At 30.9% G+C, this 22,597-nt stretch overlaps 2 protein-coding genes and 1 long non-coding RNA gene across 4 annotated transcripts in view; 2 read left to right on the top strand and 1 right to left on the bottom strand.

Moving 5' to 3' along the window:
* Nucleotides 1-9,388, top strand: part of LOC139426352 (uncharacterized) — a 329,054-nt gene extending 319,666 nt beyond the window's left edge. The window contains exon 2 of the long non-coding RNA XR_011637606.1: nt 8,764-9,388. This is a non-coding gene — a long non-coding RNA (uncharacterized lncRNA). The remainder of the gene's footprint in view (nt 1-8,763) is intronic.
* Nucleotides 2,818-19,594, top strand: LOC107445259 (alpha-latrotoxin-Lp1a-like). 2 transcript variants are annotated; one of them, XM_043047455.2, is made up of 2 exons: nt 2,818-7,132; nt 19,524-19,594. In XM_043047455.2, exon 1 carries the CDS (start codon nt 2,896-2,898, stop codon nt 7,084-7,086), a length of 4,191 nt encoding a protein of 1,396 aa, XP_042903389.1. In that variant the 5' UTR covers nt 2,818-2,895; the 3' UTR covers nt 7,087-7,132; nt 19,524-19,594. The 2 variants fall into 2 exon arrangements, with proteins under 2 accessions (XP_042903389.1, XP_042903388.1); XM_043047454.2 differs by lacking the exon at nt 19,524-19,594 and adding an exon at nt 9,606-9,907.
* On the bottom strand, nt 14,550-15,299 carry LOC139426516 (gustatory receptor for sugar taste 64f-like). Its single transcript, XM_071185740.1, has one exon. It carries the CDS (start codon nt 15,297-15,299, stop codon nt 14,550-14,552), a length of 750 nt encoding a protein of 249 aa, XP_071041841.1.
* Nucleotides 19,595-22,597: the final 3,003 nt, after the last annotated feature.

Genomic DNA, 22,597 nt, shown 5'->3' with positions numbered 1-22,597 from the left:
ATATATATATATATATATATATATACTTATGCACTTGTCTACATAACATTCAAAACAAAAAACATATGACAATAATGAATCGCATCACATACTGAAATGCACTAACGCCTTCTTCCTACCTCTTCCTACGCAGCAGAGAAGTGGAGACACTTTCTATTCACTTGAGAGAATTTTAAAAGCTCCTGGGTAGGGGTAAATTTTTAATCTTAGTTAATTTCTAAAATTAATTTCTCATAGGTGAAATAGGTTTTCCTACAATAATATCAATTCTTATGTCAATATATCAATATTATACTTATGTTTTAGCTGAAGTTAACGTATAGTGTTTTTTATTAAAGCTAAAGTGGTAAGAAACAAAAGAAATCTCATTTGAAAAAAAAAAATAATAATTACCACTTTTTTTTATGTAAGCATCATTATTGATTTTTAAATCACTTTTACCAAACAAGTGTGAGTTGGTTGACTTGTATTATAATCTTTCGCTTAGTAGCCAACATATATGGCAACGTTACTTTTGAAAAGTAACGAGTAAAAAGTACAAGTACTGAGCAAAAAAAGTAACGATTTAAAAGTACATTTCTAGGAAATCGAAAATTCAAAGTAACCTAAAATTTTATTGAATAATATTCTTATGTTCTTTAATGTTTCTGCAAAATTGTTGTTATTTATTTAATTATTTTTAATTTTGAAGGTTATGGACATTCATTTATTTTTAAATTCGGAACAATATTATTATATAATTTTATAATATAATCGTATAATATAATTTTAAAATCAAATATAATTTTTTCAAACTTTTTATGGATTTGCACGAAAAAGAAATTTTATCTATTGATTTTAATTTTTAGTTTCTTATTTTTATTTATTTAAAGTACCATTGATTTAAAATTGTTTTACTCTATAGAAACGGGTTTTAAAAGCACAAACATAAACAAAGCAAACACGGAGTTTCAGATAACTTTGTGATCTTTGAGCTAGTAAAAAATAATTGAATGTGCAGTATAAGTTGAAACAGAACAGTCTACAGTTTTATTTGTAACAATGGCTAATGCTGAAATCATGCGAAAAAATAATTTTCCGAACATTTCTCCCTGACGGAATAATTAAAATTGGTAAACGAATTTCAGCATCAGCGGCTTCGAGTTTTCAAAAGTTAAAATAGTAATTATTATAGCTTTTTTAATAACAGAAATAGTTCTGAAGTTCTTAGAGATTTGACTGGGCGTTGTTTGACAAGGTCGGACATAAACATAATTTTAGTACAAAATGTACTAGGTAAAAATGTATATAGTAAAAAATTTATTTAGACAAAAATGCATTATTAGCGAGTTTAGAAAGAAAATTGAAAAACGTAATAACAAAATCCAACATTTTATATTTAAAATGTATTAAATAAATGCATAAAACTCGAAAATGAATGAAAATAACTTGCTAATTAATTAAAAAAAAACATAAGCATTTTTTTAATTTAATTTTTCTCTTAAGAAAGCTTACCGAGTTTTGATAAAAAGTAACGATTTCATTCGACATTTCCGTTACAAATACTCGTACTTTTTCCCTGAAAAAGTAACGAAAGTGCAAGTAAAAGTACTAAATTTAAAAAGTAACGAAGNGAATTAGGATAAACTACGTACTTTTTACTTGTACCGGCGGTACAAGTAACGAAAGTAAAAGTACTGCCCTATATGGTAGCCAACTATTACAGTCATTGAGAAATTGTTTTCTTAGTGATACTAGCCTTTTGGCTAGTTTCGAATAAAAAAAATTTAAGCTACCACGACGAATCAATAATTTAAAAAAAATGCAGATAAGATCTATTTACTGCTTAATGTGCTTACACATGTCTCAATAGTTTTGTTTTGAGAAAATTCTTTCTAACTTAATTGTTGTTTTACTTCAACTTCGAAAAATCTTTTTCAATGACTGTTCAAGTTGTCAGGTAAGCTGTTGCTTGTATAAAAAAAAAACGGTTGCTTTTTTTCTTTATTTATGACAAACTGGGTACCTAGGCCACGCAGCGGCCTACCATGCATCGAGAAAATCATGCAGTGAATAAGACATTTTGTTTTTGTGACATTGTGGTAACACTTTAAATACCGCTTGCAGTATTGAAGTCAGGGATATCACAAGTGAATAAAAATGTAAAAAGTGGTGGAAACTTAATTCTTTTTAATTCATTAATTATTCATTATTTATTCATTTAATTATTCAAACAGAAATACCACAAAGACTTATATTTCAAAGTATTCATAGTAAAAACTTCCTTAAATACCTTTTAAAGTAAACTGAAAACAAAAATATGCTAGAAAAAGTTGCTAATTTTAATCTCTTGTAATAATCTTTTAAATTTAATAAATCACTACTTTTTTCCTTTTTTTAGTTGCCCGATTCAACCTTGCAAAGCAACGATATCTAAAATAAGTTAAAAAAAACGTCTGCTGCAGGAAATTGTTCTGCAGTGTAATGGTTGAATATAAGATATATTTATCGAAGCAAAATATTAAATGTTCTACTTAATAACATTATTATTCGCAAAATTCTTTCGGAACTAAAATATTCAGCACAAAGTTACAGCTGCACGCGTAGATATCATATCTTATTGTACCTCCATTTCAAAATTATTTCTCAACCCAAACACTTGTCTCGGAACATTGTGCAAAGTTAATAGTTTTTCCATCAACATATGTCATATAAGCTGAATATCCCTGACAGAACAAATAAAGTTCTTTTCAATTAATGAGAGTATCAGTTCCTGCAGGTGCAGCAAAGGGGAAGTAATAATTGATTTCGAAGTTATATAAATAAGGAAATTAAATCATTTTTTCCACGTAACTCTTCAACTACGATACAAAATTGAAGTTTACGGACGTTTTCTAAAATATAAAATCTCGCAAAATGGACTCCGCAACGTCATCAAGATATAAAATGGATGAATTAAGTGTCTCAAGCAGGATAAAACGTGAAACGTCAAAGGCTGAGCCATGCAAAGCAATGGAATTAGGGTCGAAAGTTTCTTCAACGGCTAATGATATTGTGAATGATTTAAATTCTATTCCTATTATTGGCGAGTTCTTGGGCGACTTTACTGCAGGTATTTCAGTGGTGTCTCATTTATTTTCCGGGGGATTAGACATAGTTCAAACAGCAGTGGACTGCGGCGATCTCCCATTCGACGAAATAAAAGAGATTATGAATAGAAGATTCAACGAAATTGACAGGAAGTTGGATGAACAAACAGCAGCTCTGAGGGAGATTATGACATTGGTAAATAAAACATTGATTTCCGTTGAACAAACCAGACTCGAAATGCATGCGCGATTCGATGAGGTCATAGAAACGATCGAGATCACCCAAGTAGATCCGATAACATCGAAAATTAATAATTTCGTTCAATATTTCTTCACTGAATCCGAGAAAATAAAAGGCTTAAATAACAATGATTATGTCAATAGGTTAGCAAATGGAGAAAATAACTTTTTAAAATATTTATCAGACTATAGAACCCCAGAAGGATTGCTTTCCTTCTTGCTAAATATCATAAAGCTGCGATACGCTATTCCGAAAACATCTCATGACAAGGCTGCATTCAAAGCTATTGATGCATTAATATATGGCTCGCATACGTATGTTAATGTTATGTTCTTTTTAATTGAACAATATGCTTATTTGGTCAACTACTTTTTCCGTATGAGTGACGTTGATAACTATAATAGATTCTTAAATGGTATGATAAACACCTTCAAAGATTTCAGAAGGTCTCTCATCGGAAGAGGCGTAGCAGGAAAAGAGGAACCATTGCTGCTTAGAGTAATAGAATTGCTGCAAGAAGTGAATAGTTTAGATTTTGTTTGGGCTACGAAAGCTAGACGCTTGACAGACTCCATCCGATTATTTGAAAGCATTAAATTAAAAGTTCAAAATATGACCTTACCCGCAATAGAAGAAGAACCACAAAACTTTGTGCAATTCTCGTTTAAAAGGAATATTAAAACTCCGATCGGCGATTGGGTAGAAGGTAAGCGAGTTAGTTATGCGGTTCAGTACAAAAGTGGTGATAAATATGCAAGGATTGGAGAATGGTCCCATCCAGTTTTCGTACAGGAAAGAGCTTGCCCAACTCTTAAAATACCAATCGATAAGTTACGGCGCGATAGACTCGTGTTTAGAAAATTCTTAGGCGAAACACCGAAACTAATTGGGACACTTAAAAGCTATGAGACTGAATTCACTGATATTAATAGAGATTTCTACGATGCTGTTGATAGTCCTGATAAAGAATCAGGTATGAGAGCTGCAACAATTTTGTTACGAGAAGGAGCTGATGCAAACGCGATGTTTGAAAATGGCAGGCGAGCTCTTCATGCAGCTGCAAAATGGGGCAATACTGAAATCGCATCAAGTTTGCTCTTGGGAAAACCTTATTCAGAGAAAAATGCACGAGACAAAGCTGGTTTTACTCCTATGCATGTTGCTGTAGAAGCTGGACAGGAGGAGTTTACGAATCTGCTGATAAGACATCGGTCTACCATTGGCGTACAATCCTATCCTCAACTTTTTACTCCTCTGCATTTGGCAGCCCGGAATGGTTTCATAAAAACATTGGGAAATCTGTTAACAAGCACGGTTGACTTGAATGCCAAAGATATGTCAGGATTCACTCCTCTGCATAATGCCGTTATGGGCGGTGAACAGGTAGTTAATATGATAGTAAATACTGGAAGGGCTTCAATTAATGCACAGTCCAAAACAAAGTTGACGCCTTTTCATTTGGCAGTGATAAACAACGATATGAAGGTAGCACAGAGTTTAATTAACAGTAAAGAAGTTAATATCAATGCTGGTGATGACAATAATATGACTCCTTTACACCATGCAGCAATGATGGGGCATTTAGAGATGGTGAACTATCTTCTGGGTGCAGAAGGGATAAAAATAAACGAAGGAACTAATGATAACAAATGGGCTCCAATTCACTATGCAATATTTTTCAGAAAAGATAATGTAAGTAAACGTCTATTAGAAGATGAGAGACTTAAAGTGCGAACAGCAGCTAATGGTTGGCTTACAGCTTTGCATTTTGCAGTAACTTTCGGGAGAAAAGATGTTCTTTTAGCAATAATTAAACGTGGCGCTCTCATAGATCAGCAAACACAGGAAGGTTACTCACCCCTTCACCTAGCCGCAATGAGAGAAAAACCGGATATACTTAGTATTCTCATACAGAATAAAGCTAAAATAGATGCAAGAACCTTTAAAAGTTCAACGCCATTGCATGAAGCTGCATATCGTGGAAGACTAGAAAACGTTCTGGTGCTCCTCGATAAAAGGGCTGATATACGAGCGGAAGATGAAATGGGTAACACGCCTATTCATAAGGCAGCTTTAAATGGAGCCATTTCTGTAGTTGATCTCTTCCTAAGACGTGACCACAGTCTACTAGAACTGAAAAATAATCTTGGGGAGACTCCTCTTCATATGGCATCTCAAAATATGCATTCAGCAGTTGTGAAATTTTTAAAAGTCAAAGGCGCATCTGCGGATGTCAAAAATAGCAACGGCGAAACACCCATACATATGTTTGCAAAAGGAGGAAATTTGGACATGATTGATTATCTAATCAGTAATGGAGGAGGCATTTATGATTTTGACTCACGGAGTAATGATTTCATGTATTATGCCATTCAAAACGGACATATTGATGTAGTAAAATATGGTTTTGAGAAAAAAAAATATGACTACAACAAAATTGTTAAAAAGCATATCCCACCGCGTTGCCCCAAGTCATGCCCATGGGTTTTTTGCGATGCAAATCAGTTCGATCAACTAGACATGATGAAGTATTTTTTTGATAAAATAAACCCAAAAGATTGCGTGTTACTAAGTGAAGCAGCTTTTCATGGTCATATAGACATAGTTAAGTATTTCATTCAAGAAAAAAAGGCTGACATTGAGAAGGGGTCATCTGCATCTGACCCACCACTTTGCTCTGCTGTTTATGCCGGACATTTGAATATAGTGAAATATCTAATAGAAAAGGATGCGAGTGCTAAAGGCATATGCAACGCAGGATTTTTAAATCGAGCTATTCAAGCAAAAGTGGATAGTGAAACTAGAGTAGAAATTATTAAGTTGTTAGCTATGAATGGAGTTGATATAAATTTGAGAGACGAAAGCGGCCAACTACCTTTACATCAAGCTATATTCTTGAATGATCTGAGTGCTGTGAAATATTTTATAGAAGAATTGGGTATTTCAGTGAACGAGCCTACAAGTGATGTATTTCGTAGTACACCTCTACACTTGGCAGTTCACTATGAATTATATAATATTGTCAAGTATCTCGTTGAAAGAGGAGCTAATTTGAATGCAAGAAATCTTAAAAATCAAACTCCCTACGACTTGGCTGTTAATTTGTCATCTAAGTTAATAATTGATTATCTCAAATCAAGAAGGAATCGTTTCCTTCGAAGTTTAACGATAAGCACTTTAAATAAAAATGAATCTATGAATTTTAAAACAAGGTCTTTTGATTCCATTACAAAAGAAGACCAGAAGCTAGTTCGTCTAGCAGATCATAAACAAGAGAGAACAATCAACAGAATTTCAAGTTTTAAGTCTTTTCAGGATATTGATGCAATTGGGACTCTGCTTTTGTTTAACGTGTTCGTCAGAAAGTTTACTGGAGAAAAATACATCAATACAGCAAAGCAAACTAATTTTGAAGATGATTCCACAGTTGAAGCTTTGAGGATTACTGAAAATCTCCAACGTTTTTTGAAAAGTAGACCCACTTTCTTACCAGAAGAGAAAATTGATTTCTATAAAGTATATTCAAGTATTAAAAGAGCAATGGCAAGTGGTAGCAACACTAAGCTGCACAAAATCTTGTGTAGATTTGCAGAAGAATCTGAGATGCTTACTCCGGTGGAAATTCAAGAACTAATGAATGTTCATATTGGGAAAGAAGGAATACAGTCCTTTAAAAAGACAATTCCTTTAGAGAGCAATTCATTTATAAATCTGTGGCATTCAGCTACGGAAACCTGCTCCACTGTAGAGTTTACTACGAAATCTCTTGATATGTGAAGTTCTGTAGCCGACCTCTTTTCAGTTGCTGAAATATTCAGAATAGGTAAGCACAAACGCATTGCATTTTAGGATATCGTAACTTCCAAAATCTGTACTCTCCCTGGAATGTTTTTCTTAGTGGTAGCATTGATATTTGTAACAAGGTTGCGAAGAATCAAATCAGTTACTAAATTTTATCGAGATTGTAAGATGTTTAAATTTTGCTACCACTTGAAAATAAGAATGATTAAGTTGTTTATTGCATCCTAATAAATTTGCTATAAAACGGAAATTTTTTTATTCATTGATGTAACTAAAAACTTCTATATTTTCAAGTTTGCTACCGCTTTAAGAGGTCTAGATAGTTTTTTCACTAACAAAATTTTCGATTTTCCGAAAAAAAATATTTTTTATGATCTATTTTATTCTGAGTAATTTGGTACCAAGTTTTAGGTAGCAGAGATGCCAGCTGCTCCACTTTCTGTAAAATTTTTAAGAAATTGGTAGCGAATTAAACAGTAAAACTAAAAGAATAAGAATAATTACACCAACTCTTCGAAAGTGTCATCACGAGAATAATGCAACACTGTTGTATTTGAGAACATGCTTTGAGGTTTTGATATATAGTGGTGGATAAATGAGTTTCAGTTTCGGTACCACTGGAAAATATTTTTTTTACAAAGTGGTGCAAATGTTTTCTATTTATATTTCTGTTTTTCCCAATTCAAATTCTTTCAACTAGTGTGTAAAATTTCTCGACTTTTTATAAATATACTAAGTTATAGCTTGATATTTGGCTTGAGTACAGCATGTTGCTTAAACTCATACCATTACTTGAATATTGATAAATATTTCGTATTTTTATGTAAACAAATTAACAATTCGAAAAAATAAACTTTTTTAAAAAAAAGTTCTGTTTTTCAATTTCTTTTAATTTGTAAGGTTTTAAGAATATACTCGAATGCCAATTAAAATTGAAGTATTAAACATGATTTCCCCGATGATTTAAACAACCCTGATGACACTGAAAAACTTGCTTTTGTCGCCAACAGTGAGTTGTACGAATGGTTAAGATTGAAATTCGGGTGGAAGAACTCCCCATGTATTTTTGAAAGAACAATACGCAGAATACTCACTAAACATAACGTTTCATTTCCAGCTAATTATTTTGATTATATCATTATTTATCCTAATAGTTTTGAAGAACATTTAAATCTTCTTAAAGAATTTTTTGAAAGATGGAGATTTGAAAATTTAAAATTAAAAGCTTTTAAAATTAATTTTAATTTTAATTTGAAAATTTAAAATTAAAATTCAATTTTTGGATCATGAAATATGTAATGGTATAGTAACTCCTGATAACGAAGCAAATTAAAAATTTTAAACCTTCAACTAATGTAAAATAGGGTTCAATAAATATGTATGATATATTTATAAATAATTATGATAAAATAAAAGCACCTTTAAATAAACTCTTAGAGAAAAATGCAACCTGGTGTTGGACTCCCAAATGTCAAGAAGCATTCGAAATTTTAAAGAATGCTTTAATTCGTAAATTTGTTTTGAAAATATTTAATCCTAAATTACAAAGTCATTTTTTGTTGACACAAGTAAAAGTGGTGTTGGAGCAATTTTGAAACAGCCAGATGTTTCAGGTGTCTTACATCCAATAGCATTACATTCTCGATCTTTAAGGAACTCTGAGAAAAATTATGCTGTCACAGAATTGGAATGTCTTGCTATTAATGATGCATTAACATTGTCGCCATAACATTATTGTCGCCATAAAATTAGTTTGCATTGATTTTAATGCTATATAATTTTAGATTTTGTATTTTCTGTTTTCTTGCATTATATTTTACTTTTGGAATATTTGGCTGGTAGTAGAATAATTCGGCAATATAATTTTACTTAATTTCCTTTATTGTTGTGTGATGTATGAAATAATAAAACATGGTATAATAGTTTTATTATTCCGCCCATTATTTCCATATCATTATTTACTTAACAATACAGAAATTCTAAGAAAAATTTCCATTACCAAATTCTGCTACCATCCATTTTTCTTCCTCTTATTCCAAAGTATATTTTGTGTGCAGTTGAGTTTTTGGAATAAATATTTCAAATTTAATTAAGAAATATTACTTGAGTACCTAAACTTTTATTGTTTTTTTTCTTCCTGTTTTACAATGAATTTTTTGTTTGTTTTTTGATAAATTTTATATCAATCATTTTCAAGTGTTTGTTTTTAATTTTAAATGTATTCCTATTTTTTTTAACGAACCAATTTAATAAAACTGGCCAACTTCATTAACTTTAATCATCTCTCCTTTTGCTCTATCCATTTGTAATTTTACAATTATCATACATTCGGGCTAACCACAAGATGTTTTCGTGATTCTTGCCTACATTTTCCTCAAATTATATTCACATTCATTGTTGCTAAATTTAGTGATTATTTTATCTTAAAAGAATTCCTCTTGAATGTGAATGCGACTTTGTTTTTTTTTTTAAACTGGCGTTTTCCTGTCTTCTAGATTCAAGGTTAAGAACTTAGAAAGAAAAAAAGCTGCATCTTTACTGAATGGATTGATGTTCCATGGCGGAAATTTGCGAAGTGGTAACCTAAATTATGAAAAATAAGAATCGCGTAACTAATCATGAACCACGATAAAAAAAAAAGAAAAAAGAAAGAAAACAGTTTTGTAAACATATCTATAAATCAAAATGTGTCATTTTTGCATGGCACTGCATCATTTTTAATGAAAAATTGAAAATAAGTTGTATTTTAACAACTGTACCTAGATAATTTTTGTATTAAAACGGTACTTTGGGATTATCCTTTCGACCATTTTCGCCAAACCCGATATTATCAGTGAATCCGAAAATCGCGCCAAAACTGAAAACTAGCGCCAATGGATTTGGCGAACGTTGGCAGGCCTTTGTAATAAGTAACAAATAATTGAACGTATAGAAAAGTAGAAGACATATTTACAAGAAGGAATTTTTTTTACAAAACTGGACTATTACACTGACTTGATTTAATAGGTGGTAGACCAGATTACCCGCCCGCGTTCATCTGCGAATCATATAGCTTACTGGGACTTTTGACATAAGAATGGACTGTTACGCACTTGCATAGCTGCCAACTCTTCCAGTTTTCACCGAAGATTTTATTTTCATATTTAAAGTGCTAGCGAAATTCATGTTATTTCGCAAAACTTTTTGAATTATAATAATAATTTTAAATCAGTTTGACCACCATTACATATAAATAATTACAACAAATATATAAAAGCATATTATTCCTTACGATAGCAATTTCAGCCTGATTAAAATATTAATATATTTTTGTGGAAGATAGTTTTTCGGTAATTGTTTTACTACCACTTGGAAAATCCATTCTCGAAAAGAGTGAATGTTGGCAGGTATGGTATTGTATTTACGTTTAATTTTTTTGAAAATAGTGGTGGTCAAAAAGATTTTAAATTAAGTTTATGAATGTGAGGAACATATATATATATATATTAATGGCGGGCACTTGTGGTTTGTCCCATTGGCCACAGAAATGCTGCTTTCTTCTCGTTACCCAGTGGGCACCTGTGGCGAAGTCACGGCGGTGGAGCAGCGTCGCCTACGTCACACAACCACAAACCCATTTATAGGGTGGGTCACATTCACACAAAGGAGAAAGGACATAGAACACAGAGAGAGAAAGATTCATCCATGACCTGAGCAGGATTCGAACCCGCGGCCAATGGCTCCGCAGTCAGACACGCTAACCACTCGGCCACCTGGTTGGCATAAGGAATACATAGAAAGCATGCATTTTACTACCACTTTAAATATAGAAATAAATTTTTCAGCCATATGTGTAAAAGTTGGCAGATATGAAACAATATCTTTCTCCCCTTTAAGCACCTCTTTTGAGAATATTTCGCCATGTGAATAAGATGATCAATCATTCGATCACTTTTAAGTAAAGCGTGGGGGAGTGGAGCTTTTTGATACCTGTTTTCCAACTTGGAGCGTTTGCGATATTCTGGACATGTTCTAGTTTTGAGCACTTGGTATGGATACTGAATGTAAGCAGTAACGCGCTTCCTTAAACCTGAAGAAATTGAGAAAACTTCCGGTGTATTCCTCCGCTTATGTTATGCTTACGAGGCGATGTGTGAACAGGCTGAATATTCAAGGAAGTTTCATTATTATAATTTGTGATTGAACTTACTCGCAATTTTACCTTTCAAAAGACTTTCCTGCAACTTACAAATTCTACCTAGTTGAGAGCTTAAAGAAAATTTAAGAAAATCAATATCAAAACATAAATGAAGACTAAGGTTTGCCATGTTTTGAATGTTATCCCTTATATTTGTGTGAAAAGCTTGGAAGGGTCCGCTTCCTTGGGAGACTGTTTCGTTCACGTATGCTGCTAAGTATGAGGTATCGAAACATGCGATAAAAACGAATGGATATTTTGACATTTCTTGACCAGGAAGCCCCTTAAAATCACACATGCATTTAAATTTCCCCCCAATCACAAGACGGAGATAATGGTGTATAAACAACGATCACCATAGAACCTATAATAACAACTGATCTCCGGGCCTGCCCAATACTACCCTTTTTGTAAAATATTTTATAGATTGGTAGACACTTAAAAACCAAAGCTTTCAGAATTTTCGGCAATTTTTGAGCATTTTTACCCCTTGGAATCCGATTTTTTTAAATACCAGTCATAGGAAAAACAGCCGAAATAAAAGCTGGTTGTAAACTTTAAAGTAAAGAATTTTTTCTTCTTTTTTCTTTTATTTTTTATTTATTTATTTTTTGTCGATTAGTTAGCAAATGATGGGTGATATACATATATAAGAAATAAAAGATTAATCTTGGTGGCAGTCAAACCAATGAGGATACATTTTACCGTAAATACAAGCGAAGAAATAATAGGACTTATAAATCGAATCTTTCAATATCTCACTGACACTTTTAAAACATAAGCGAAACAGCCTTAAAATGATATCATATTATAAGGAAATTGTTTCTTTTCGTATTGATTATGCTTTTGAAGTTGCGTGTACCAGAAAATTTTAAAATTCAATGTAATTATGTTGTTGTAATTATGTTACGTTGTTCCTTTGTTTACTTGTTTCTAGCTATTAAGTTTTTGAGTACCCTTTTCCCCTGTGTATTGTTAGGTGAATGAGCAGCAGTTAAGTTACATTTCAAAACTGATCGTATTATTGATTGGTATGCGTGCAACTGACATATTTTATTTTTACATTTATGCAGATAAAACCTAATAGAATAAATATAGAAAAGAATGTGAATATAATAGATATTTTTATAGGATTCATTTTTAATCGAACAATAGCTAAGCAATCTTAAATGCTCTTAGTAAATTATCAAAATGTTATCTTTTTCAAAACACATTTAACTCGTAATTTTATTTGAGTTGAGATTTTATTAAACTATTCTTGATCATATAAAAACGATGTCTTTATATTGATTTTGAAAAGTTATGTTCTTCAATTAAACTAAATTTTTCTAAGACCCCTGGAAACGCTATTTATCTAACGTGTAAATCTACAACAAGTCTGTAAATTTCTTCCTATTCAGAAAAATAAATGTTAAAGTTACAAAAGTTAATCGTTCGTTAACTTAAATGAGAGATTTGTTTGAAATCAACGCATCATTTGTTAGGCAATACCTCATGTTTAGTCTAACCTTTAATACATGTAATAAAATACCTCTTTAAGACATCTTATTGAAGGCGAAATCAAATAAAAAGTTCTACTAATTTTAAGAGAAACGTAAAAAAAATTATTCGTTGGTTAAGGCACTGAACTGTTGTTAGGAAGAACTGGTGTTCGATCTCCAATGGCGGTTTGAAGCTTACCCAGCTTCTAATCAGTAGGTACATGTTTGTTCTGGAAGTGAAGACGGATTTTGAACTGCGCTGACCAAATTGTCACAATCAGATCGTTTGTCACGAAATTTTGAAGCCGTAAACTCTATGACCCTCCATGGTCCACAACTGGCTTCTGTGGAAATGACGTACCAAAAAAGCAAAATGAATAGAATTAAGGTACATACTAAAAATTACTAAAAGAACCACTAAAAGACTGAAGGAACCATAAAGAATCGTGACGTTATTATTGACGACAATGATGCTAAATAAATGTTTGTAATGTGTTTTAGTTGAAATAAAAAAATGACTTAGTACCAAAAGGCAAATTAATGCCGAGAAGGTTTGTTTGTTCGCTTTGTTTGTTGTGAAAAGATTCATTTGGGAAACCATAAAATATCCTAATATTGGTAATATGTATTGATTGAAATTTAAAAAGAAAAAAATCTATGCCATGGACTAAAAAAACAAATTTAATTGGGAAAAAATAATTGGAAAATTCGTTAAAGGGAATCATGTAGAAAATCGTAATCCACAGATATCGCTTTATTTATTTCAGTATTGTGTACAACTGGTATTATAGTAATTGGTAGAGTTTTATTAAAATTTCTACAAACTTTTTTCTGTAGTTTTAGACAATAGTTTTTCCAGTGGTAACAAAAAAAGTTATTTAATATTTCCATGCATTTAAAAGATTTTTTCCTCCACTACTTATAAATATTTTCAACATATATCAAAGATCAGATAGAGAAATGGTCATGTTCTTAAGACTTGTCTTATTTGTTTTTGAAATTTCGGCTCCAGTCATTTGCTACTGATTAATGCATTTCGTGGAAAGTTCAAATGAGGTAACCCCTCTTGAATCGGTACTAAATAAACCAATGTTGGTATAAAACATTATATTGATAATGTACCAATACTAATCTGTTTTCATTCCGTTATGGTGGAATTACGTGTCTTACGGTCCCTTGAATGGGATATGTACCGGAGAAAATTAGTAGATAGTGGAAACAATAATGAACCACGAGCAATAAAATCATGCCAAGTAATGTTTTGCACCTTTAATCTCTATTCTGATCGGGTGAACTGCAAAGATTGCTCACAATATCAGAAGTATAACATTTCAAATGAAAAATATCTAGTGTGTGTCTATGTCACGGTGCATGTCTGAAATCAAGAGAATGCCGACTTTCTCCGGTTTACGTCAACAATCATATAGTCGTTTTGGTAAATATCCGAAATATTTGTTACATCCGATTTGATATTAATTTATTCGTTGATATTATTATATTTTTTCGATTTTTTAATATCTGCTGAATATTGATTAGGAGACACATAGGTGTTCAGATTACCGGTTAAATACATACAGGGCAGTGGCACTGGACCTTAAGAAAGCTTTGATCTAGGGTATACCGGGCAATCGTTTCACATTATTTGTCATTCGCTACAGTATAATAAATAGATTTTGATAGCGATAATGACTTTTTCTCACTTAAATTTAATGTACAATAATTGCAGTTTTTTAACACAAATTTTACATTAGTCTCATTATTATTTACAACATCCAATATATTCAGACATTGATCATGAGTAAGGCATAAGTAATAAGTGTGCCAAGAATGCCGAGTATTAAACTTCTACTGAAGTGAATAATCCCCAGGCCAGACAGCACGACACTGGGCTTTTCAAACAAGGATCGATCTATTTCTGTTTCTGATTTGAGTCCCCTCAAATATCTGGCATCCATTTTTTCTGAGATATCTTCTTTTAAAGCGTCCAGCTCGATGGACACTTGAGCTGCCTGCCAAGTAACCAAAACCAAAGGAACAAAATTGCTAAAAAACATGAAGATGTACTGAAATTTAAAAAATGTTTCCTTAAGTGACATATCAATTACAGTCAAAAATCCTGTACAGAAGAAACACAGCCAAAAATACGAAGAAATTGCTAAAAAGATTGAAACCGAAAATGTGTCTTCCATTTGCTTCAGAAACGTGAAAATGTCCTTTTGTTGTTCAATAACAGTAATTTGAATCGGTCTCTTAAAGTTCTCGGCAGAAACGTTCAATATAGTTTTTTGTAAGTTGTTTATACGGCAACAGATGGCACCACAAAGCATATAGTAAAGCAATGCCGTTAAATGACACACAGAAAACGCAAGTCCTTCAAAAACCTTTCTTACTGCCTTAATAGTTAGTATTAAAGAATAATTTGTTACAGTGTAACCGTATATATCATACTCATTAAATTCATTGGCATCTTTCAGGAAAAATTCAGTAACCGACACCAAAATTGGTGACAAAAATACAAAATATGCTGCCATGAGAAACTTTAAATTTTTCGGTGGCATTATTTTACTTTGGGAAAGAAGAAATTTTGTTAGCCTCTTTCGTTTCAAGTTCATAATTATCACAAACAGAAGATTTGTGAATGAGTACACTACGTAACAAATACCAATCTTCACAAAACGATAATTCATTAAATATTTCCAAGCGGAAATCATAGCATCAATATAACCAATTGCAAGGAAAGTTCGAACAATGTAAAAAATAAACCTTTTCCACGAGTTTTCTGTGTAATTTTCAAAAAAGCCTAGATATCTGTATATCGCCAACGAAATGAACTGGCCAAAATGATTGGATTGATCCATATGGATACGCAAGTTTTTCTGAATACCAGTGTATCTTTGCATTTCGTCCATCAGCTTAATACGTTTTATTCAGTTTCAAATTCTTAGATATAATTTCTTAGATACAATTTCTCAGATATAACTGGTTATATAAAATTCTGTGATTCAAGTATGTAGATTGTAATGGTTACACAAATGAAGATTAAATCCAAATCTAGATGTGTTTAGGAGATCAGAATCCAGAAGTTCCAACGGAAAGAACGTGGTTTTATAACTGTTTAGATAGGATTACAGACACAGAATGCCCTAAGTCTTTCATAATATATTCAATATTTTCTAAATAAACAACCCGGAAAAGAAAATTAATGTAACAGATAGTCTTATAATGAAGTCATTTTAGATTATCCATTGTTGTCAAAGGAATTTGTTGAAAAAGTTTTTTTTTATTTTAGTTCAATCCTGATCCAAACATCGTAATTAATGACTTGATATATTTTGAACCATTTATCATCATAAGTAAAGCAGAGCACCACATCTAAAAAAGAGAGCAAAAAATGGTTTTACACGCATCTAAAACATTTTTGAGATATTTATGAAATATGGTTTTTATAAGAGCGATGAAGAATGCTTTTTCACGATGCTTGGAGACATACAAACTATTCAGAATAATTCTTACCATTCATACCACAGAACAAATAATGGAATTCAATAATCGACTCTTTCATTAGCACTCGTTAGCATATTTAAAACATAAGCGAAACGTAATCATATTTCATATTTCAATCTTAAATGTAATCATATTTTATGTAAAACTTATTTTTAATAGATTATGTCTTTGAAATTATACGTACCAGAAAAGCTTTGAGTTTTAATACAATTAATCAATGGTTGCGTGTTTATTGTTGTTATGTCTTTGATTACTCTTTTTCAACGAGTTCTGTGACTGAATGAGCTGACATAAAGTTTTATTTGTAAATTGAGAAATAATATTGATTTGTATGCGTGCACTTATATATTCGATTTGTCCATTTGTAAAAAACAATGAAATGATACATTTAATAGATTTATAAGTTCATTTTGATAAAAGAGTTGTAAGATTTAACCCTACCAAATTATTCAAATTGTACTTTTTAAAAATAAATTTAATTAGTAATTTCAAACATATCGTGCTTTTATAAAACTAATTTTAATAATATAATAACGCTATCTTATTATTGGTTTTAAAAACGGTTAATTCTTTCTTCGATTCATGATTAAATTTTTCTTATGCCAGTGATATGACGTGAACGTCATTATTGACTTTTCAAAAAAGCAAAATTAAATAAAATTAAAAATAACCAAAAATGTTAATGACAATTTTTTTTCCCGCTGCCTTAATGATAGATTTATTTGGAGTTAATCATCAATAATATCTGAGGCAAAATTCAGAGAGTTAATTTTTTTATTTACAATCACCATGACAATCATATCTGAAATGGAACTTGTCTTCGATAAAACGAAAAAAAAAAAACTGCTTTTTCTTAACTGATCAATTTAAAATACTGTATGTGCAATCGGAAAAAAATGGATCACCGACATAACTTTTAACCTGTCAGTAGAATTTTTAATATGTAAACTTTTTGAAAATATCACAAAGTGATGCCTAAGATGTATTACTGTTAATAGACTTGAAAATTAAAAATTTCTGTTAGTAGCCAGTGGTCGGTAGACTAACTTAGTAGCCGCTAACGGCGAAACTATATAAGCAATCAGTTCTATATTTTTAGCAGTTTGGAATACGTGTTGCCAGATTGGCAACATTATGCTGGAAAGAGTTAATTGCTTTTAAAAAGTTTTTTTTTTCCTTTTACTTAAATTTCCTTGTATAGTTTAGGTTACGGATATACAAAAGGAATGTTATTAATTCAATTTATTATTTGTATATCATGAAAACACTACCCATTAAAAATTAAAGGAAAACAATAAATAATAAATAAATAAATAAATAATGAATAAACAAATAATAAATAAATAAATAAATAATCAAAATAAATAAATAATCAAAATAAATAAATAATCAAAATAAATCGATAAAAATAAAAAAAATAATATAAAATTGGATTTGAAGAATCAGTCTATCAGCATTTAGTTTCAGTTATTATTTTTATTCCTTTATAGAGTCACTAATTTGTAAAAGCAGATTTTTGTTGACTTTTTTTTTGGAACAACGGAACTTCATAAATTTTTTATTTTACCATAAGTATATTTCTTACAGTGACCACAGCGGCCTATTTTTCTTAACAAAAATAAAGGATTGGAAGAAAGTAGTTGGAAACTAAGGTATTTGGAAAAAAAGTTACTACTTGGAAAAGGAAACTACTTGGACTTAAATAATTTATTTAATTTATTTTCGTTTAAAACTGATTTTCATGTTGTTTTCGAAAAGAGTGAAGACTAAAACTTGAATGTTTAGCTTCCAAACGCTATTTAAATGTTTAAAATACATAATCTGGCAGGTACTTACTAATGTTGGATAGATTACACAATTAGATTAGCATTTATCCAACAAAACGTAAAATTTGCTTTCAGTTTTGCGTAAAAATACTCCTCTTTAAATAAATAAGTCTTAATTAAAAATATATTTCAAAAAATTCTATTTTGAAAAAACAGAAATTGTGAATTAAAGTGAAAGCTTCAATTATAAACTTTTAATGCAAGTTAATGCTTGTGTAGAAAGTTAAACTTCGGTAAGCGTACCTTTAAATTTACCCTTTATGACGATTTTTCAAAATAACTTATTAAATTTGAAGCGCAAATATTTCGTGTGAAATTCAATTTCGTGCAAAGATTTGTTCACCAATTATTTGCTGCTATTTGTCATTATAGATTTTGAGAACAAACTTATGAGTTTTATTGGTAAAGCAAATTTTTTTCGATCCTTTAAAAGTAAGTAAAAAAACTTAATTTTTAATTAACTGTAATCCTTTCGAACTTTTTTCCTTCTGTTTAACAAAATACCATACTAACAAAAATAGTTGTTGAATAAGGTCAAAACCACAATAATAAGTATTAACTGTCGTTTCCTTAAAGAGTCATTTTTTGTAGCTTTAAACTGATCATTTGGCAATTTTTTTTATGAATACTTAAGGAATAATAACATAACGGTTCTTTTCCATTTCGCTGGCTAATGTATATTCAGGTATTTTGTTTATTTTATATTAATTATTAAAAATGATGGAGATATTTCCTTATTGTAATATGTCGCTGCAAATGGATTCTAAATTTGCAATTTTTTTACAAAAAGTGTAGAAAAGCTTGTCCAGGGTTGGCTAATTTCAGGTTCTATGTTTATTTCATATTAATTATTAAAAATGGCGGCGAAATTTTCGCATTGTGATGTGTCAATGCAAATAGATTTTTTAAAAAAAAAGAAGTGTAGAGAAGTTTGCCCAGGATTGGTATGTTGGTTTCCAAGTTGGTCTTTTCTTATTTTCTTATTTTATAATGTTTTCGCACTCTACCACCTAGGACTTTCCAAGATTTGGCGATTAGTCTACAGTAGATCACGATAGGGAAAGCTTATTAAAATGTGGTTGTCACTTAAAATAATAATTATAAAAGCAGCTGAAATTACTTGCTATTTGTTATTTTGCATTGACAATTTTTACGCCTGGATGAGCGAAATGGAAAAGTACCAAATTAACTGCTCGATCGAAAACTTAATAGAGGGAATAGAAACAAAGTCAGAAATTTTTTTTTTTTTTAATTTATATATTGATTTTTTTTTACAATAGTATGGTTAATGTGAATTTTTTTTCTGTAAATTGAAATAATCTTTTGCAGCTTTGAAGCCTTTGTCTTCAAATTACATGAATGTCTCTTTTTTTTTCTCTTTTTTTTTGAGATTCTGAATTTTACTTTCTTTTTCTTTGTTTTTAGACACTCAAAGATTTTCTGCAGCTATGGAATCTTTATATTCTAAATGAGATAATAAAGAAAGATTATCAGTTTTTCTCAATGCATTATTTGATGAAAACAAAGGTGATTTATCAATTTATTTAAACGTTACTAAGCAACAACAAAGAGTTCTTTATTTATATTACATGTCTCTCTGACCAGTTTTACATCAGTTAAAGAGGAGAGCATTTTTAAGAATATTTTTTCTTTCATAAATTTTTCATTAAACTCTATAATTAAAAGTTGATAAGTCCTTGCCTAACAATTTGTTTTGCACTCTTGAATGCTAAATCAAGTGGTCTGAATACAGTTACTCGTTACTAAGAATTAAATATGAATTGACTAAGTATGGTATGGTTAAGAATTAAAAATAAAACTGATAGTTTTAAATAATTAAAATTTGTTTTTGAGTATGCTCCTTTCATTAATTTTGAAGACAATAATTAATTGCATATTAAATAAACTTTAATAGAACTTGAATTTTCTCAAAAGGCTGAAACATGAGTCAATGCCATGAATTTCAAAATTATTCATATTCTAGATCCATGTGCAATTTTATTTATATTCTGTTATTGTTAGTGGTTGTTGACAGATCCGTGGTGGCATAGGGGATAGAGCTCTTCTTGCCTCCCAATGAAGTAAAAAGGGTTTAACTCCCAGCGATGGCTAGTTGATTTAAATTCCGCACCCAGATCGCACGGACAATAAAGTTGGCGTTAAATATCCTCAGTGGTAGACGGATCATAGGTTTAGAGTCCCCTTGCCGTCAGACTAACTGTGGGAGGTTTCCATGGTTTTCCTCACAATGCAACGCAAATGCGGGTAAGTCCCATCTAAAAGTAAGTCCCATCCACTAAGGCAAATTTCTCGTAATATTTAATCCTGGAGTTAACTTCATTTCTAGATTCGGTTCAAGAAACAAGGGTTCACAGTGGAATATTTGTAGTCTTAAAGCCTAAATTGGGTCGGCTTTTTAACGTCGGTTATAAAATAAAATAAAATAGCTGTTGACTATTCCAACTAATAAACTAGCAGTTACTTTTCAACTATATACGGATAAAATGAAATTCCATCATTAAATATATTTATTTTCTGATTTAATAACGCCATCCAGGCATAAGAGGTTTAAACCAAATATGTATGACATAATTTAACACAACACACCATTCGAATCAAAGAAAATGCAATATTTACCGATTCGTGATCAAGTAAGTTCAAGTCAAAAGATCAAGTAAGAAATCGGTCGTTAAGAACTTGTCCGCTACTTAATCTTGATCATAATATTTATAGTCCAGTTCCAATCCATTTATCAAGTCCAGTTAAACATTGAAACATAATTTGCCACGACACACTCTCTGATCAAGGAAAGCTAGACGTTTGACCATTCATATTTTCCTCTAGTTTTTTCAGAGTTGCAATGGTATCATCTATCAACAAATCCAATATGGAATCGGCTATTTGTGATTTAACCATTACTTCCTCTTGATCATAATTGATCCAATCTGGCTCTTCCTGTTTGATCTCATCTATCAAAATATAATCCACAAGATCTCTCTCCATGCAGCCTAGTTTCATAATGGACCATGGAGGTCTCTTATTTTCCCATGCATTTGTTTCATGTTTTGGTATGAGCCCTAAAGCTTTTTCCACTTCTTTCTGAAGCACCGGCAATATTTTATTTTTATCGCATGGGAGAGTTGGCTGTGGAGTTAACCTTTTTGGCTTCAGCCATGGTTGAGGCACTTCTTGTGTCTCTCTAAAGAGATATTAAATAATTGTCAATAAATAATTTTAACTAAATGACACAGTTCAAATCTATAAAAAAAACATTTTTAATATGTTACTATGAATGTAAGGGTGTATTGCATTTGTGATCGTTTCCAAGTGTGAAAAGTTTTCTTAATATTTCAGTATGTCTGCTTTCTACCAAATTTATCTTACAGGATAAGCTTTGAAAACATGTATGAATCAAGGATAACTATGTTTTTTCTTTTTTTGTATTTTTATCGTTATTGTTTTGTTTTTTCATTTAACAACAACAAATTTGGACCAGTGTGATCAAAAAGTTAAATATCTCAAACTTAAATAATGCAGTAGAACACATAAATTTTTTTTAATACTAGAGACCCAATTTTTGTGTTTTCGTTATCCATTTGTCCTCAAAGTTTTTGTTAAGTAAAAAATTACGATTTATGCAATAATTAATAAAAGTTCCTTTTCAAAAATAATTTCTTTTTTTTTCTTTTTAATTTTTTCTGGCCCTGTACTTTTTGTCTTCCTAACTTTACATCTTTAAATATTAAGAATAAGAAAAGCTGCAGAGCATAAGGAAAGCTATGAATAGTGGTTGTTTTATAAATATTTTATTAATAATTCTAACTCTGCTCTTATGGTGCAAAGATCAGTTCTTTTGATGTAAAGATCTTCAGTAGCCATGTCCATAAAGTTAGTTGCAAGAATGGGGCAATTTTGCTGTCAACCCTATTCTTTTCAACTGAAATATTTTCACATCCAATTGTTCCTTAGTAGTTCTTCAAGACAAGTAATATACAAGTTTACAGTATTTCTACTAGGTAAGATCTCAATTCAGAGAAACATTTTATTTCCTAGATGAAATTTGTAGCATTTTGCACTAAAATCATTTTGCGATAAGATATGAAAGTAAAAGTAATATTTTATTGATCCAAACCTTTCTTTTCTAAGTTAAGAAATGTTACAGAAATTTTTTACTCACTGATATAAATCCACCAAAAGTTCTTTAGAGACATCAAAAATCAAGTACAAATAAGCAATTTGGCAAGGGTTTGTAAGCCCCAACTTGTCTATCACATCATCAAATTTAGGATCACTGATGTCCTCTAACATGATTCCTTTCTTTTTACCAGCAATAAACACATCAGTTAGATGTTCCATTATGAAGCCAATATTTTCAGTTACCTGAGCAATGGGATCATTCTGATCACTTGAAATGCAAGCCTCCTTCTCGGATTGCTCTTTTTGAGTCACAGTTAAAATTCTCTGTGGCACATCAAGCAATTCTGCATCTGTCAATACAT

This window comes from Parasteatoda tepidariorum, chromosome 9, assembly GCF_043381705.1.
Source record: "Parasteatoda tepidariorum isolate YZ-2023 chromosome 9, CAS_Ptep_4.0, whole genome shotgun sequence".
NCBI lineage: Eukaryota > Metazoa > Arthropoda > Arachnida > Araneae > Theridiidae > Parasteatoda > Parasteatoda tepidariorum.
The sequence above is the reverse complement of the archived record's forward strand: the minus strand, read 5'-3'. Positions and strand labels throughout refer to the sequence as shown.